At 45.2% G+C, this 20,087-nt stretch overlaps 1 protein-coding gene across 1 annotated transcript in view; it reads right to left on the bottom strand.

The window, feature by feature from the left end:
* CC2D2A (coiled-coil and C2 domain containing 2A) overlaps nucleotides 1-20,087 on the bottom strand; it is a 432,763-nt gene that overhangs the window by 54,139 nt on the left and 358,537 nt on the right. The window contains exon 29 of the mRNA XM_086964074.1: nucleotides 10,234-10,437. Within this exon, the coding sequence (XP_086820200.1) occupies nucleotides 10,234-10,437 (204 nt within the window). The remainder of the gene's footprint in view (nucleotides 1-10,233; nucleotides 10,438-20,087) is intronic.

Genomic DNA, 20,087 nt, shown 5'->3' on the forward strand with positions numbered 1-20,087 from the left:
TGGTAACCAGTTTATGCTTACAATTCATACGTGCTCAAATATTACAAAAAGGGTTTGCCATTTTTAAATTGCAATTATTAAGAGAGCTGTAATCACCTGGTGTTATTTATTTAGTGTTCCATTCTTCAATACATATCGGGAAGTTCAATTCTACAAACACATTTCAATGGACTGGGCTGCCAGAATTATCAATGATCTCCAGTAAGTCTTAACACATGCGCCCCAGTGGCAAGTCTCTGTGACACTTTTGGTGAAATTGTGAGTGGAGGGTAAATGTTGTTCTTGAGGTAAGTCCAAGGTGAACTGATACCACCTTTAATGTTTTGGAAATAAATTAATGTTAGCGATATGATTTTAGTTGCTAATGTTCAATGCATTGAATAATGCATTAAATAATGAGTTATTAACAATTAGGAGAACCTGGCATTGTGGCTCTTCTAGGATAATATTTGTTTGATTGAAGTTTTTATGAAGGTAATAAGGGACATTTAGAGTAGGGCACCTAGGGCCTCCTTGATAAAGATCTAAGGCATGGGTAAAAAGAGAGAGGGATGGACATGTTTTGCTGGCTTTCCTATTAAAACATGAACAAACCGTATATGGAGAATGTTGAAGGAGGACATATGTCGTTGTTATTGAGATCTTACACAATAATTGTGATTTTTCTTTTTACCACAAGTGAAGCATTCTTCTATTCTGGCAAAGGTTTTTGTCATTTAAATCCCTGGGATGTTATATATATTATGACCTTATACTGCTCACAGACCTCAGAGCTTCACTGATTTCTATGCAAATGACAATGCCATGCAAGAAGTTCTGAATTATTTTGAGTTTTAAATTTGTACCTACTTAAATATAAATCACTGAGCCTCAGGGGGCCTTGCTGTCTTTAGAGATACTTGTACATCAATGCCAAAGAAGGGAGTTCCAGGCAGAGGTAGGCAATGGCATAATTTGCTCATTTTTATTAGGGCCAGGTCCATGGGCACCATCACAGAAAGGACAAAAGTTATTTCATACAGGAATAACGAACTCCACATATACATATGTTACCCAAGATTCACAAAAATCTACACAGACCTATTTTTTGACCCATTGTTTGCACTCAAAATTCTATACATGAACCGGTTGGGAAATACTTGGATTGTTATCTTCAACCACTAGTTCAAAAGATTTCTAATTATCTCATGGACACAATCAATTACCAACAAAATTAGGTTAATCAAATTTGATGAAAATAGCACACCCACTCGCGGATTTATCGGACCGGGGCCAGGATCACAAGGAAGATGTCTCAATACTCGATTTTTTGACAGTGATTTGGAATACAGCGGCATATTCGTAAGGTAACGGGACACATTGAGCCAAGTAGGACTTGACTTTGGTTTGGAGCTTGGGCGGCAGCACTTGCAGTTCGTGATTGGATCACAGATGAAGAACCACATTATATGATTGGGCCAGGATATTTGGAACTATGGCTTAGGTGTACTCGGTGTTTGAACTAGGGACTATTTAAAAGAGATTTCGAAACCACAATACAGAAACTTACAGGCATCATTATTGTATTTAAAGTTTCTGGAGGACTGCAAATTATAGGAGCATTTTACATTATTGTTTGGACACAAAGATTCTCATTTCTTTGATGATAATTTCGGCCATCCACTAGAAGCCCTGATGATGTCCCGGATGGGGACGAAACGCGTTGGCTGTTAATTTGTTCATTTTTGTTTTATGTGATATAAATTGCTGTGCCTTCTGGAAGCTGACTGAATTGAATACACACTTCAGAATAAAGAACAATCAACGTTAATCTTCACTTGTTTCAAGGAGCATTTATATAGATTGTTGATATTCCAAAAACATATTAGGAACAAGATATATTATTGTATTTGATTGAGCATACTCCCTTCAATTTCCAGTCTGATCTAGTATCATCCTGATATCCTCTAATGCCCTAATAAGCGCTGTATCGGTTCTGTGGCCCTTGCGAAAGCCAAATTGCGTGTCATCCAGGAGGTGGTGATCTTCAATGTATTTAGATAGTTGGGAATTCATGACCTTTTCAAAGATTTTTTCTGGGAATGGAAGGCTAGCTATGGGTCCATAATTCTTAGTGTCATTAGGGTCAAGATTGTGTTTTTTTAGCAGAGGTTTGAAGATTGTTTTTTTCCAGATCCGTGGGTATATGCCTGTCAAACATCGCGTAGCAGATGTTGGAGAGGCTAGGAGCTATGAGATCAGCGATGAGTTTTAGAATGATAGGTGGGCAGGGGTCAGTGGAAGATCCTGATTTGATGATGGAGATTAGGTTTGTGATCTGGTCTGGTAATATGCTATCAAATTCTGAGAAGGAAGGGGAGGGTTAAGGGGTGCCATGATTCAAGAGCTGACCATCTATCTTGGGTTGAGAGGAAAAGTTGGTATAGATGTCATTGACCTTTTCAAAGAATTAGCTGGCAAGTGAGTCACATAGAGCCTGTGAGGGGGCTGAGGTGAGATTCGATGTGTCACCTGATAATTTAGCTACTACCTGGTATAATTGTTTGTTAGTGTCTTGCGCAGATTCTGTCTGTCCAATGTAATATTTACTTTTCTCCTGTGCAATGAGCAATTTGTATTTAATGAGTACGTCTTTTTTCATTATTATTATAATCTTTCCGCCAATGTCTCTCAAGGTTTCTACATAATTGCTTCTGTAATCTGAGGGCCTCAGAAAACCAGGGAGCAGAAGGGGTGCGTCGATTTTTAGAGGCTTTTTTTAAGTGGGACCAGAGAATGAAATGCCTTGTGAAGCCATTTCGAGTAGTTTGATGAGGCAAGATTAGGATCTGGTGAAGGGTCTGGTTGTGTATAGAGCAAGTGCGATTTGAGGAGCTGTGGATCTATGCTGTTCCAGGCCTTCAAGAATGCAGGCGTGTGTGAGGTGGAATTTGCTATAGCTTTATTATTAAGTTGGATAATAAATATGACAACACAGTGGTCGATCCAGAACAGTGGTAGGATGCTCTTCACTGAGATAGATTGATAATTGGAGAACAGGCCGTCTAGTGTGTGACCAGCTGAGTGTGTGGGGCTAATTACCAATTGCGTGAAGCCTACCGCACCCAGTTCTGAGAGCAGCCAGTGGTGGTGTTGTCTGAGCAGATTTCAAGGTGAAAATTAAAATCACCTAAAATGGTGAACGTGGGTTCGCCTGCTAAGGGCTCCAGGAAATTGCCCACGGTGGAAAGAAACTCTGCCCTTGGAGCCTGGTGGTCTATAGAGCAGAATGCCCTTAAAGGGTAGAGAAGGGGTAAGCATGAGTAATCAATTCAAGTATAAACTTTTCTGTAATTATCCACCAGTATCCCCATAAAGATCTTGGCATCTACGTTCAACAGGAATATTGGATGGTTGGAGCCACATAGCTGTGTGGAGTTGGAATCACAGGAATTAGAAACTGTCACATGGTTTCGTTAAACCCTGCGGTTGGAGCAAAGCTGCTGTAAAGCTGTGGCAGGGCTCGGGTAAGAAGTTTAGCAAAGGTCTTGTAAACCAGGTAAGTGTATCCATCCCTGGCACATTTGCTATCTTCAGTCCTCCAACTTGCATCAGTTCCTCTTAATCATGTATGGGGCAATCCAATAGTGCAGCATGTTCCATCATTAGCTTAGAGAGGGGGAAGTCACATAAATGATCTATCTTGCTGCCCAAGATCTCTCTTCAGAAATATAAGAACTTGTCCCTGAAGCAACCCATGATTTGCTGTTATTGGGATCTGAGATTACCCAACACATATGTTATTCTCAAGATTTTCCCTCTAAATCTGCAGACCAATAGCTTCCTAGTCCTGTTACTAATATCACAGTAACTTTGCTTGCTTTTCCGTAAGAAGTATTCTGCCCTATCAGTGAACCACATCCTAACCTGAGACCCCACTACCATCCCTTTTTAGCATACCTTCTGTGAACCCAACGTTTTGTATGCCTGCTCTAGAAGTTGTGCCTCCAGTCGGGTTATCTTCTCCCATCTCTTCCTCATGTGGTTCATAGTGTGAGAGCTAAACTGACCCCTGACTACAAACTGTAGTCAGGCTCTTTGTTTTCTTCAATGAAATTTGTGTGTAGGATGTTGTCCCTTATCTTTAATCTCACCTGGGCATCTCACTCCTAGGCATAGGCAAGTGCAGGTAGGTGGGTGCATGGTCTGACAGAGCAATGTGACCTACCTCAGTCTGGTTGCGTCTAGGTGAAAGGGGACGGGACTTGAGGAAGGGATCTATACATACGTAGGTCTTAGGAGCAGCTGAATAATGAGTGCACGCTTTCTATGTTGGATGCTGCACTTTCCAAATATCAATCCGGTTCAAATTTTGAAGTCACTGGCTGGTTTGAGCTATGGCTGAACCTATCTGTCCTGACCTCTGTGTTGACCTATCCAGTGACTCATTTGTGACCCTGGCACTCTTGGGTGAACTCTTCTACCACAGTCAAAACAATCTGTCAGGGCAGGGATTAGGATCTTATAAAGAGGTAACAAACAGATATTTTGCTCCTGTTCAATTATAAGAGGTAGAAAATGGTCTCCGGGTGTACTCACAGAAAGTCTATGTGAGCAAAATGGCCATCCCCCTGTTTTTGTAGCTGAAGAAATGTATTGCTTGGGAACCAACAAGATTTTAATCTATGCTAGTAATTATTTTTAAAAAATGCATTTCCTGCAATAGACAGATGCCCTCTTTTAGGTAGCCTTATTGGTTTAGGATGGCCAAATGTTTAGCTGGTGAATTTAACGCTCTAATGTTTAAAGTGATGATCTTTACTATAATCTGAACTTGTTGCATTCCTCAGCCCACCTCCATGATGGGAATTACCAGTAGTACTGGTCCCTCTCCCATTCAAAACCCCAGCAAACTAAAACATCACTCTCTTACTCCATTATAAACGGGGCACTGAACATTATACAATGTGAGTAATCTAACTCCTGGGATACCACCTCATGGGGCAGTCATTATTTACATTTCTCCAAAGTAAGATCAGGCCAGAAATAGCAAAAATGGATATAGTTTACCTCGCTTCTGTCCAGCCCACCACGTCATGCTGATAGTCCCCAATCATGGCAGTCAATTAGGGGGTAAGGACCCCCGGGAACTAATTTTCCTGTCAGCTCCTTGATAGAGGTGTTTATAAGTGGAATGTGTTGCCAAGATAATCTCATATGTGTCCCTGCACAGACATATGCCTTGCTGCTTTTTGCAGAAGTAATATCTACCATTGCCAAACTGCCCATTTACAGTGAATTTAGCAGGAAGGTTCTGCTGCCTCATGGGGAGAGGATGGTGGTATCTTTGCAGGACAGGCAAAACCCATAAGCTTGCTCAATAGGGCCTTAAACTCTTTCTCTATGGCTGTCTCCATAGGCCTTCAGACGGAGTGCAATCTTTTGCTCTTGACCATTTTCCATGTTTGTGGTTTGGCGGCATGTAATAGAACATCATTTTGTACAAGAGCGTCTCTACTTGGCTTGCTGACTTCACAGGCTTCAAAAAATTAGCTCCAGCTTGGTCCAGCAATGCAACGTAGCTACATGGATGGTATGGTTTATGGTTCTGACTTTCAAAGATGAGATGATATGGATGCCCCCATTTATAGAAGATCCATTTCTCTCACGGGGCTCCAAAGCTAGGTTAAACTGTTTTCAGGACTGTAACAGGGGACAAGTCTTAGAAAAGCTTCTGCTGGTGGCCCTCAAAAATGATGTACTCTTGGAGACATGCTGCAGCAATAATTACTTCTTTCACCTGGCAAATGAGGATATCTATCTAATGTTGGCTCTGACAATGATGCTGGCTTATACACATTTGTAGGTTTTGTCCATTTGTATCACTTCTGAGTCTGAGGTCCGTCATATTGCTCTGAACAGACTTTGGACAAAGTTTTTAATGTTTGTGTCTTCGATGCCACTGGAGGCCCCACAAATCCGGATATTATTTCTACAGGAACAGTTCACAAGGTCTACCAGGTGGGGCTGCAGAGATATGTTTTGATCTTCCAGCTCTAGGAGGTCCTGCTGGAGGAATTCTTGGTATTCTTCCCTAGCATTTCCAATGTCCTCCAATGCCGGATCCTTCTCTCCCAAGTCATTAAAGTCTTTCTTTACCTCCTCCACCTCCTTAACCAGGTCTTTACTCAGGGAGGAGAAACCCTTTTTGAGGTCCTGAAAGAGTTCCATAAGAAATTGTATGGCTATAGTCCCCACATCTTTGCCCTCTAATTGTCCATTTGAATCTGATGCAGCGGTGGGGTCTTTCTGTACATTAAGCCTCATGTTGGATGTCTTCAGCATAGGGCCCCACTAGGACTGCTCATTTTTTGACCTCTTAGCCACCATATTTCTGTAAAATCAATGTTCAGAAAGTGCTCATTTGAATAGGGGCAATGATCTGCCCCATGTCTTTGAAGGCAGTCTCAGTCACCCCACAGCTGTTGGAGGCCACTACTACTCCCAGCACTGCTGAGTGTACCACAAGAGGTGCTAGCGGTGCACGCACAGAACCCGTCTGGCTATGTTGAATCACCACAGCAAATAGGGTATTTGGAGCATGGTGCCTGTCATCAAGCTCTTAGATTGTTAGACAATTCACATTGGTGTGCCAAACTCAGGTCCCCTCTATTACTCATCCAGCCCTCTATGTGGGCCTTCTCTAGTCACCACAACCGACAGAGGAGTCACCTGCTATGTTATAGAGGGGGTCTGCAGTTGCTGATGGCCCACTCCAGTGATCCCATACACAACCTGCCTCCTTTTGTTGTATTGCTGCTCAAAATTGCTCTCTGGTTGTGGCCATAGGCTCCAGGCACATCATTGGTCTCCTTTGGTCTGCTCCCAGGACCCCTGCCTCAGGGCCTGGGCTCACTGGGATTTGCGAGTGCTCACCTGTGGTAATGGCTCATGTTTGATCACAGATGCCAGAGGGCCACCTCCTCGTCTTCCCCGCCGTGCCAGAACTCAGCTACCTGCTGATGCCACCATATACGATCCACTCTGCAGCATCTGGTGTCCACAGACATTTAAGAGTGATCAGGCAACGGAAACGTCTGCCACTGGCCCACCAATTGACCTCCATCTGGGCCTCACCTTCACCACGCTGGGAGATGCTTGATGCACCATAATTGTGGTGGGCTGAAGTGGAGCTTCACAAAGCCTGTCATATCCTATTGCCACCTTGGATCTGCACCATAGCCTACTTTTACAGCTTTTCAATATATTGCATTTGAGCTTCACATGTATTAATTAATATAGTTGAATACTGTATACACTTTATAATTGTTAATGGGGAATACATTGAAGGCGTTTGTGAGAAAATAAATATTATGTTCAGTCATCCTTTTCAGAAAATACATACGCATATTGTAGGAAGGTGGATACCTGACTATGGTGCCCCAACTTTTTGCCTAGTGTTTAGCTGGTTTTCGACTTAGTTGGCCTGGGATCCGGCTATTCAGGACCCCAGGCTATCTGCTCTCTCTGTAAAATGGACTCCATGTACTGTAAGTACATACCAAATTGGATATTGGGTTACCCTTGTGAGTCCCTGTATAGTGTACCATTGGTACCCAGGGCATAGGTGCACCCAAGGCCTACCAGGGGCTGCAGAATGTATTGTGCCACCCCTGGCTGACCACTCAAATAGACACAACTGGCTGATCACTCAGCTGGGGCAAGGTCGTGTAATCACCCCTTGCTTAGGTGTAGTATTCCTATACCTACTTACATATAGACACATAGTAACCTATAAGTCACTCCTATGGCAGGCCTTAACAATCCTGAAGGCAGAGTGCTTGGTTATGTGTGAGATGGTGCGATAGCATGAGCTGAGCCTGTCTGCAGCTTTCGGAAACATGTCCTTATAGCTGTTCTATGATATTGCCATACCATATACTCTTAAGTGCATTATAATCCTCGCGGTTAATGCTAACTTTGGTTTGGCTTTATCAAAACATGTTGGATAAGGTGTCATACACTTTGGAATACTACCCCCTCGCCAATTCTGGCGACGGGGGTAGCATTCCACCCTTCTAGAGGGAGAAGACATGTTAGTTCTGACTATCCGGTTAAAGTTAACCAGAGCCCCAGCATCACAAAATGGATGCTGCTGCCACAGACACAAGTGTGACCTCCTGCTGCTGGGAGTCCTTCCAGTCACGGAGGTTTGGACGATAGGTTTCCTGCTTGGGGAGGTACGAGCACCGCCCCAGACAGGAGGATGTGTATTGGGACAGGGAGGGCTGAATAGAATCAGACACTGCCTGGAGCACTCTAGGTGCTCCATGCATACCCCAGTTCAAACTGGTTGCTGGGGCACTCCAGCTCCAGCTCTGGCGTGAAACTGCACAAAGGAAAGGGGGTGTAACCACCCCCCTTCCTGGTCCCACCCATAGGAGAGACCTAGTGACCAAACCAGCCCCCTTTAGTTGTATAAAGGTAGGAGCTGACCCAGGAGACTTTGGATTAATCCTAGAATCGATTGAAGATGAAACTCTGGACCATTCGACATTCACCTGAACTGAAGACTGAGGAAATCTCCCTTGTGGCCAAGGAGTGACCACCCTGGGCAACCAGGCACCACCCAGCAACTTGACGGCTTGCTTTGTCCCCGTTCCCGCCGGAACCCGAGCACAGAGCCTGACAAGACCTCGACTCCCAGATCCCTCTGACCCCACTGCACGACTCCAGCACAGCTGAGCCCCGTGAAAGGCGTTGGGACCCGTGGAAGCAGGTAACTTGGAAAGTCTTCAACTTGCTAACAGCGCAGCTCCTGAGGCCTCCTCGAAGCTGTGCCCTGGGGACTGAGACACCCCAACACCGAGCTTCACCTGCACGAAGACCAGCCCTCCACACTCCACGAGATCTACGTGGGGCCCTTCTGCTTGTGTTCTGCTCGACGCGTTGTCCGGTTGCAGGCCCGTTGGCTAGTAGCCCTCTGGCGACAATCCTTTTGAAACTCCATTGCTGGTCTGGTTGCTCCACACTGGCCCTTGCTTCCCTGAAAAGGTGAAGTACGTCAGACCCTTTGTGTATCCTGCGTGGGTTGCCTTTGCTTAGGCTTGTTGGCCCTGATCTTGAAGCCGACCCCTCCATCTGCGAGAACCTTCGTGGGAAGGCTCCTCTCGAGCACCTGGTCGTCCTCAACGCCTCCTGGTCCGCGTGGCTGCAACAACAAGCTTCACCCCAGCACCTGATTGCTCCTCGACGACGTCTGGTTCCTTCCTGGTTCCACCCGGTCACTGGCTAGTGACCTAGACTCTGTCCCCTCTGCTTTCAGGTCCTCTTCGACTCCGATCCACCCTTGGATCCGCCCTGACATCTTCCTCCTGGTCGCCTGCAGCATCTTCTTCCAAGGCTTTATAGGAAACAACGAGAAAACTTGACACACTTGGACACCTATGCACCCGCAGCCCGTGGGTGAGGTAACGCGAGTACTTTGGTGCTCCTGTAGGGATTGACTATCCTAGTGCCTAGTTTTGCTAGTTGTGTAATCCTAGTTAGACCGGAAGTGTCCTAAAACTTCATTACTTACCTTTTTAAGTTCCTATTGACTTTCTATTGACTCGTGTGAGTGTACTAACACTGCACGCGCCGCCTGTGGGCCTCCTACTCCTAACCTAAGGGTCAGATAGTGTAGTGTCAGCGATTCCCTAGGCCCTAGGCCTCTTCCTTTCCCAAGCGTTGGTTCTTATACCACTTACTTAGTATATGGTTTTACGCGCCCCTAGGGCCTAACTGTAAATTGTGCTATTTAAAGTATTTCTAAGTGTAACTTGTTATGTGCTTTTGCCTCTGATCTCATAAAGAGTTCAGAGGAGTGTGTTAGTGAATAAATACATATATATTTTATATATATCCTGCGTGGTGTCCTTTCATTTGATATTCAAGGGGTTACATATGGTAAAACAGCTGGCTTTACACGCCCTCAAGAGTCTTTTAGCCGAAGACTGTTTTGTCCACGCTACCTCTAGGATAGCTGGTCTATAAGGTTGACTTTACAACCATCACCATAAGGGTTGTTTGGACTGGTGCAAGGTGTTCACTAGTATAGTGAACATCATATACCAGGACAACTTCTCACACATATCTGTAAAATAGTACCAGTTGGAACCCAACCCTATTTACTGAAATACTTGCAACAATGGCCCATACCTTTTTATTAAAATGATTGAGCGATAGCCAAAACCTTCGCATTGAAATACTTACAGCTGTGGCTTGGGCATTGGTGGGGTAGGCCTCGAGGAGCTCCACTGGTGGGTTTAGAGGTTTGATAAACCTGGTGACAAAAACAACTGCCCCATTGATATCAATCACGGTGGTCAGGCACTGACGTGTTGGGAATTTTAATGCAGCTTGTTCTTTGAATTTCTCTGTCGCTTGGAGTATTTTCTCATCTTCTTGAGTATCAAACTTTAACAAGATAGTACAGGATATAAAATGTTACCTTTGCGATAAATACAATTCTTCTTTAATAATATACGTATACAAGTGTCAACGTATTTATATAATCGTTCATGCAATAAACCTACTGAACCGGACATGCATTCAAAGGGGGATTTCACAAAATGTATGCCAATGACATTCATCTGGTCATTAAGCTGAGAACGTGCATAGGCATCTACCTTCAGGTTAGTACTTCTTTAATTATTAATTTAGTACCAGTTAGTTTCATATATTGAGAACTAGACCCAATGGGAGCTTTACAAATTGTGGTTTTACAAGAGGAGTTTAGGACTTTCATGCATTTCCATAGAGGTACAAAGTTTATGCATCACATGGTGAAAAGACATATAATTTGTACGTAATTTGCTAGCATCAGGTAATCCCAACGGATGGAGGATTGCTTAAGTGTTTTTGCCATTTTACAGCTACTATTTCAAGAGGAAAGGTTATATAAGACGCAAAGACAGTGTTGGTTACCTGATATGACTAGTTTCTGCTTCAGATCCCTTGAAGTCCTGGTGTAAATGGTCTTGTTTGTTATGCATGCTAGTTTGAGAATACTCCTTGCCCAAAGGAGATTAGTGTTGGAATACGGTGGTTTGCACAGTGGAGATGTGGCAGGACTTTCTCAAACTTGTGACCAACAAGCCTGTTGTATGAAGTTCTAATTTGAGAGGGTACAGGGAATTCTTAAAGTAGTGAGTTGCTGTAGTACAGAGTTGATAGCCATTGGGATAAATCTACTTGTATGATTGGTTTTATTTCTCCAGGGAGTTTGAGTTAAGACTGTGCCACCTTGAATAATGATTTATGTGTGCAAGTAGACTGAGGCTCTTGTCTAAGATGAAGCAAGAGAGCTGGTGCAATCAACAACAGATGCACTGCGGTGTAACACAAAGTAAATAAAGCCATGCTTGCTGTGGAAAGTAAGTGTTAGGAGGGACAGAAGGAAATCTGTTTTGTGCAGGTTTAGTTTTAGGTGATGGATCATCAATCATGCTTGAACATCATCCAAGATTTGGGCCACAAAGTCTATATTTTAGAGATGAAATGTTCAAATATAGCTGAGTGTCATCAGCGTACAAGTGGTATGAGATGTTAGACTAGTTTACGTTGGAGACAAGAGGTGCCTTATAAGCACTAAATAGATGATATTGAGGCTTGCATGATCTCCAACCTTGGGAATGGCTATCCTCCTTAGATGCATCTTCTATGCTCTGGGAGTGTGGACAGCAGACTGGTAAGGGGCTCAGGCAACTCCCAGTTCTCCAGAGTTGTGTTCAGGGCTAGACAGACAGCCCATCCAGCAGTTAAAAAATCCTCTACAAACACCAGCTCACCTAGAATCTCCCCGGTATCCTGGTGCCCCAGCCACTGTTGACTGGGTGGGAGCAGTTTGCTCGAACTGGTCAGCTGGGAAGGATGTGATGCATCATCTTCACCTAAAACTTATTTTTCTGTGAAAAATCAAACTTTGCCCAAATTTAACAGTCAGTGTGAGGCCTATGGATAGCACGAATCTGGAATATTTGTCTGCTGGACTGTAGCGCCACAGGCTTCAGAGAAAATATATTCTGCCTACTTATTTGAAAATTAACTCATAGCTACGGATTACTCTGAAGGTATCTGGGCATTACTGGTAGTTAGCGATACCTGGCTGTAGACACCTACTTTTGAGGTCTGCAGGTGGAAGAGGATGGGGAGGGGGTGTGGGAATATTGGTCCTTGACGGGTTTGTGTTTTTCCACTCACTCTCCCATCAGACACCCCATTACGTAAATCACTCCCTACACCATATATTCTCCCTCTAGCAGATCTAAGCACTGATATGGGTATTCACTCACAAATCCATTTCCCTATCCGATTACCTGTCTGAAAACCATCCACACACCCAGTAAAGCATCAATAAACCTATCCACTCTGCAATGACAACCCACTCAGCCATCAACTAACTCTTTCATACATCTACTCATTCAACTATCCAACACCCATTTAGACATCTAGGCACACAAATTAACTCATCTGCAAATAACACTTTCATTTATAAAATAATGCAGAACTTTGGGCTTGTTCAATGGCTTTGTTTTTATCTCTAGTGGGGTTCCTGATTCTACTAATATTTACCTTATGAAATATCTAGTCTGCGTGTTGCGTTTACTTACGTTTTTGCCGTTTTATATAACGCAAACTTGGCATAACCGTGTGGGAGCACTTTACATGAACATCAGTTATATATCACTAGGTCACATTATGTTTTTTAGGTATGGGGAGGTGAGTGATTGGCCAAGAATCACAGCATGGTGCGTCAACGCCATGTCTCGAGTCTGGTTCCCCCTTGCAAAGTCGGCAGCTCCGGCCATATGGTCACAGCCTCTTTTTCTTTCAGAAAAATGCACCAGAGGAGTTATCCTACGTAAAAGCGACAGATTATACACATTCCTACTTCAAGAGTTCAATTATTGTGCACCTTAGTTCAATCTTGACACACTCATAGCGACACCTCTAGAATTAGGACATGAAGATCTCTACGCCTGGGATTGAATGCATGACAACTAGTAGGATATATATGCCCCACTGCTGTACACTGAGTGTTTGTAGTGTGTATACACATGCTCCCAGGAAAAGGTAAGAGTAGTGGCCATCAGCAAGGCAAGTCAAAAGGCTGTTGGTGTTCACATAGTTCCTAATGTTTTTCACATTCTATGTGCTTATCTGCACATACTCTCAAAGAGGGTTAAAACTCTTACAACTGAAAGGACGTCATCAATTTCTAGCCAGAATGTGTGTGTACAAAACAAATACATGGGCAAGCCAAACAAAACTGGTACCTAACGCATGAAAATGTTATTGGAATTTCCTTAAGATCTTTTTTTTTTTTTTAAGTCTTAACACAAAAACACCTTGCACGTATTGCATGCAAATAAACACACTGAAAAATAATGAAGTGTAAAATAAGTGTATACCTGTCTAATAATTTCAATTATCTAGAGACATCCAATACCGAAAGCAAAGGAAGAAAATCAACACAAAGAAAATATATTATGGCATGCTGATTAACTCGAATTAAAGACATTACAAACAGTAAATTATACACTGTAAATTACTCACATAAAATCATGTGAAAAGAAAGACCTAGGCCTGCAGTTCTTAATCTTTTGACTTCTATGGACCCCCACTGAAGCATTACTGCAATCTCAGGACCCCCATTGAGACACTGCTGGAAGCTGGGGACCTCCGGCCTAAGCAATATTTATGATTTGAACTTCAAAAACATACACAGAAATGCAAAACTCGGTATACATCTAACACATGCTCAAATATTGAACTATTTTGTTTAATTCACAATCAAATGTAGAAAAAGTTTTAAATTTTTTTAAATGTACTTATTTATGTATTCTTATTCATTTTAATTGATTCATTTTAGTCATAGTTAATCTTGTAAAACAGTAGCAGAACCCCGGAGCCGGCCTTGCGGACCTCCAGGTGTCTTCGGACCACAGGCAAAGAACCATTGACCTAGGCAACTCAATATCCGCTGGAAGTTGTTCTGATGTGGCAGAGAGCAGATGAACAGAAGGGCATAGCCCTGCTGAATAGTTGTCAGGACACACCGGTCCAACATGATGCATCTCAAGCTGAAGAGGAAATGTTATATTCTGCCTCAGGCATGAGCTTGAGATAGCAAACTAAACCAGCTAGGTAACCATTTCAGCAGGGGAGGAAAAACTGCTGGTTGTAAATATGTATGCTGGTGCCATATCCACAGAATCAAAAGGACTGGATTGATTGTCAAGGTACATGTTGAAAGAGTTGGTTCTGCCTAAAATAACCTCTGAATTTTCTTTATTGATGCAGAGTTAGGTAGTCCTATTAGCCTCAAGACCTTGCTGAGTCGGGAGGCGTGGTCTGGAAACTTGGCCGACAGGACACAAGGACTGGAGCTCCCAGCCAGCCAGAGTACATAATCCTGTTTATTCCTGCCTAAAACATATGGAACATTGGCGATCTGGCACAGCCATGCACAAGACAAACCTGGGGAAGTAGGAATCCAACAAGGGACCGCTGTCGATCGACTGTGACTGTTGCGTACAGCGCGGATTGTGACCGGGGCTGAAATGGGACTTGTGTTACGCTGTGTGGCGACCTGCTGTGGGGCCCAGCCAACAGTGGAGGGTGGATAGTGAGGCGCTTGCCAGTGACCTGCAAGAACAGCGGTGGCCCATTTGGCATTCCATCCTTGCCCCTGTAGGTGTGGAGCCCTGCCGGTGCATGGAGAGAAGGTGATCTGGCCAGCCCGGGGTAGAGCTGATGACAGTGCGGGTCTGAGATTCACGGAAGAAATCTTGCGGCACCTGCCCCTAATCACCCAGCATGCCAGAAGGCACACCCGGTCAGGAGGGACCCGAGGTGAAGTGGAGAATTGTGCCCCATGGGGAGCTAATGTGCCCTGAACTGACCGCATGGAGAGCCAGTTGGCGATTGAGCCTGGTGCCCCCGCCGCATTGCAGCTAAATAAAGCAAGCTATGGCTGGCCCTTCCCAGAAAGCTGCTAGTGCTCCATAGAGGGCAGAAAACCAGTGCTGTAGTGCCCTGCAGGCCAGTGAGGCAGTACCCAGCACTGAGTGAGAAAGCCCAGAAGCCCTGAGACAGTTACCCCCATGCACAGCGAATAATTTGCCACACCAGCCCTTTTCGCGCTGTGGAAGCCCTAGGGATGCAGCATCTGCGGGCCCAGTGACTGCCTACAACAGGGGCTCTTGAATTATTGCAACTCATGATTAGGCCAAGGCCCTGTAAGAGCTAAGACTAGGAGCCCGCACAGTCCCCTCAGAGACATACAGTGGTCTGGCCCGCCCGAAGCCCTGCCTGTGCTCTTCTTCGGCCCACCCAGGCGACCTGGGGATTTATTTCCCTGCAGTGAACCACTCCATGGGGCCCATCCTGGAGAATCCAACTGGAATTTTCCCGGAATGACCCAGGCTTCTCCTGAGGGCACATACCAGAGTAGCTGATGGCATGCCATGCTCTTAACATACCGCCAACAATCTATTTTCTGAACGGATCACAGCGCAGCTCTTGCCAGAGCAGGTACCCTGCCGGAAAACAGCCCTTGATAGAGAAGCATGGCAACAAGAGTGGTACAGGAGAAAGCCACGCCACAGGGTTCTTCCCCACCAGAACGCAATCACTGTCGCAACTGGGTTGAAGACTCGGCTACTGTGGTTTGTTTACCTCCCTGCTTGGGCAACACAGATGAAGCGTTCACAACAACCAGATGCACCTGGAGACCCTGTTAGCTGGGGAAGCCCTAACCTTCAGCGTCCTGGAAGAGTAAGCAACCAGCACACCATGGGTAAAGACAAGACCGCTCGCTCACATCTAGCAAAGACCATAGCCCAGTATACCTCCCTGCGCCACTCTGCCCAAAGAATAATACAGCAAATGGTGATAAACGTTGCAGGGGACGCACCAGAAGGTGACACAGAACCCTCCAGAGCCAAAGTGTTGGTAGCATTTTAAGGCTCCCGGACCAGAGCTTTATCACAAAAGAGAGACACTGTCAATTACTGTTAATCTCATGCGAGCAAACCTGCGGAAAATCACGGACAAAGGCACAACTGCCGAAGGCAATATTGAGGAACTGCAGTGAGAATTGGTAGTCCTTAAGCATCAACTGGCCCACATGACCACTGTCATAAAGGAGCTGGAATGATGAGCAGAAGACACGGAGGGCCACTCCCGTCACAGCAATATCCCCATCTTTGGGTTACCAGAGAGTGGAGGGGGGCTCCACCGAAAAACTTATGGACCATTGTCATGCTGCTTGGCCTGTCTGTTTTTTTGTAGTGGAAGGAGTGCACAAAGTACTAGTGCCGCCTCCATCGCCAGAAGCCCATCCAAGAGCCATCATATCCAAAATCCTCAACTACCGCGATAGGACCAGCTTCCTTCAAGTGGCCCGTGAACAGACAGCCTACCTCTCCGGCAACAGAAAGAGAGCCATATATCCGGACTACACAAAACAGGTGCAGGAGCATTGCAAATCCTTTCTCTGAGTGAATCAAAACTAAGAGCGCTACAGCTTCAATATATGCTTCTGTATACTGCGAAACTGAAAGTCATCTCAGGGTAAGGTACACTTTTTGACCGACCGCAAGAGGTGCGGGAATGACAGGAAGTACGGGGCGAAGCAGTTTCACCCCAACCGGGTCAAAGGCAAAAACTGACCTGGGATCCTTGCAGTCATGAGCGACCATGCCACCGCAGCTAGGGACAATCCCAACACTACCCCACTGAGCTCCCTAAGGGTCACAGTCAAAGAGGATGGCACCATGCAGCTGAGGGCCACAGAGACACAAGGCATGGAGCAGACTGTTGACACACAACCATCAGCCGATGGAACTGAGACCGGAGCCTCGAGCCCCACCTTGGACTCTGTGCCAGACACCATGGTCGCCCCAGGGGGGTACTGGAGACGACTCACTGGGAGACTCGCCATATGTATCTTTAAGGTAGAACAACAGGAGTTAACCTGGTGAGTAACTGGAGGGGTTTGAATGCTGGTTGGAATGATTGAGAATACGTCCATCGGCTGTGCCACACGCTGAATGAGTATGGTCAAGAATGAAAAGAAAAAGCTATGATCCAGGCGTATGTGACTGACTGGCTGCGATGCTGTGCATGTGTTTGCACATGCATGGGGTGGGCATAGGTAGTCAAATGGTTGCACAATGTTTGTCCATGGGTGGGTGGGGGGATTTGATTTGTATTATATGTTATTGTTAATATTTTAGCAGCAGTTGGTGGGGGTTCTGCTATGGCGGTAAGGCAGGAGGCTTACACCCGGAACCATGAACAATGCGGGAACTGACCTGAGAATCCTGACATGCAATGTCATGGCATTGGGGTTATATACTTAGAGATACATAGTACTCACTTTCTTGAAGCAACACAAAATTACTATAGCATGCTTGCAAGAAACCCACTTGGACGACAAAGGTGCCACACGTCTAGCCAAGAAATGGCGAGGACAGATGTTTCACTCCTCTTGCATATAAAAGGGGTACACTAACCTGGGTGCGCCGGGCTTCCCGTTCTCCATAACGTATATGGAGGCTGATGTGGGAGGTCAGTTTGTCCTGCTACATGGGACCCTGGACAGATGAGCCTTGACCATACTTAACATCTACACCCTAAATAACGACGACCCCGCTTTTTTTCACAATATTCAGGATTTGAGAACACAAGATGTCGACTCATACATGATATGGTTAGGCGACTTTAACTGCAGTTTATACTCCAATCTAGATAGGGCACCTCCCAGAGTGGGCACCAAACTGCTTATGACTGTAGCACTTTGCAGGATAATGCAAAATATAGGCATAGAAGATGTTTAGCGGGTGAATCACCCTACTAAGCGCGTATACACTTGCAGTCCGCCACGCACAATACATTCAGCAGATTAGACAGAATACTTGCGGCTGGATTCACGCACGAAGAAGACCTAGAAGTCTCACACTTAGCACGCTTCCTATCAGATCACTCCCCTGTCAGTTACTCCATACAGTGGAGCGCCCCACACAAACTGCAAGGCCCTGGAGGATGCTGACAGACATTCTAGTGGATCCGGTGGGGTGGGAATCCCTACCACGGGCATTAACAGACTACATGACAGTCAGTTGGGGCTCCACAACCAGTAGAGCCACAGAATGGGAGGCTCTCTTACAGGGTTTATAAAAAAAAATGTTATTTCCCTTTTTTTAACAGGGTACCAAACATTTGCATCAGTAGGCCGGTACAGATTGATCCAGCATCCCCTCCATTTTCATACAATAGTACTATCCCATTTTATTACCGACATCGCAATCTAATACAAAATCACTGATGTTCCCATAAACAATGACATAGTTTATTGCCCATCTATATACAGATCTTATACCCTACAGTCCATTCCTAGACACCACCCATGTCTTCATGCTACTCATCCACGGAGTTACCTGGCTCTCATACAGTGTTTGGAGGAACTTGCATGGTCCCAACCTGTAGAGCAGCTACAGGTGGAATTAGGCAGGAGGAAACAGTGCCAGCCTCACTGCAAGCTTGGGTGCTGAAGCAACCTGAAGCACATTGTAGGGAGAAGGCAGTGCGTAGATGTATAGCAGATATCTGGGACCAACTGGACAAGTGTACACTCAAACAATATTGGCAGAAGAGGCAGTAGGGAAACCCATCCCTCTTTCCCCTAAAGAGGGGATGCTAAACATATGGGGTGCCAGGGACCTCACGGAGATGGAGCTCCAGTGGGTGGCCTTGGGTTTCCTGTTGGTGAAATGTGCAGTGGCAATGCAATGGGGTGCCCCCCAGAGGCCTCTCCTGGTGGGTTGGGTGGCTGAAATGGACAGATGCATGCTGGCTAAAAAATCTGTATTTAAGATCAGGGGATGCCCCAAGAAATGGGACATAAAGTGGGGACACTGGAATGTATATAGAGGTGAGATCTGTACTTCCCCCACTGTGGATATGGCTATGGATAAGGCTGGACCTAGACGTTGTAATGATCCTTCATGTAATATTCTTTCTGTATTACCAATTATATCTGATTCTGTATTGTACTGACTGATTATTGGATGATGACTCTGCTTTTTGTTTTTCAATAAAATATTAAATAAAAAAAACAAAAAACAATATTGGCAGAGGCTACACATGGAAGGGGAGAAATCAGGTAGGCTGCTCGCATGGATCCTGCGTAGGGAACGCTCACCACCACTTACAATGTACCTTAAGTCAACTGATTACACTAGTGTTACCACCAGGGGAGGTATTGTGAGCACTTTCCGGCAGCACCTATACCGCACGTACACCACAGACATAACCCCAAACCAATACACACCATTCCTGGAAGGCCTGGACATCCCCTGGCTTGAACCATTGGAAGCCGAGGCCCTAGACGTTCAGACAGATATGCAAGAACTTAGATCTGCAGTATGTTCCTGTGGGCTAAAGCACCGCAATGCGATGGCTTCAACCCTGAATTTAATCAGGTGTTCTCGGTTGCGATTATGCAGGGACTCCCGGAAGTTCTCCTAGTGGCATGCCATAGCGGGATACTGCCACCGATAATGAAGGAGGGAGAGATTTGCATGCTACTTAAATCGGTTAGCGACAAGGCCGTACCCACTGCTAACTGGCCACTCAAGATGATCAAGATACTTTGTTAATTACTCGTTAAAAAAACTGGCTCCCCATATGACCCAACGGATACACGAAGACCAGTGCAGGTTCATCCCAGGCCAGAATACCCAAATAGGCCTCAGGCACTTAACTCATTTCCTCCATGAAGTCGAACTACGAGCGGAAGAGCTGGCACTGGTTTCCATCACCTTAAAAAAAGCCCTCAACATGGTAGATTGGGGGTACTTACTTGAGGTGCTGAGTCATGGGCTTTGGCCATCACAATTGCAGTTGGGTCCAAGTGTTATGCATTGAATCTATTGCTAGAGTACACATGAAACGCAGCTGCTCTGAAGAGTCAACCATGGAACGAGGGATGTGACAGGGCTGCCCTTTTTCACTGCTCCTGTTCACGCTCACTATGAAGCCCTTGGCGATATGGGCCG

The sequence above is a fragment of the Lissotriton vulgaris genome, chromosome 3_2, assembly GCF_964263255.1.
Source record: "Lissotriton vulgaris chromosome 3_2, aLisVul1.2, whole genome shotgun sequence".
Taxonomy (NCBI): Eukaryota; Metazoa; Chordata; class Amphibia; order Caudata; family Salamandridae; genus Lissotriton; species Lissotriton vulgaris.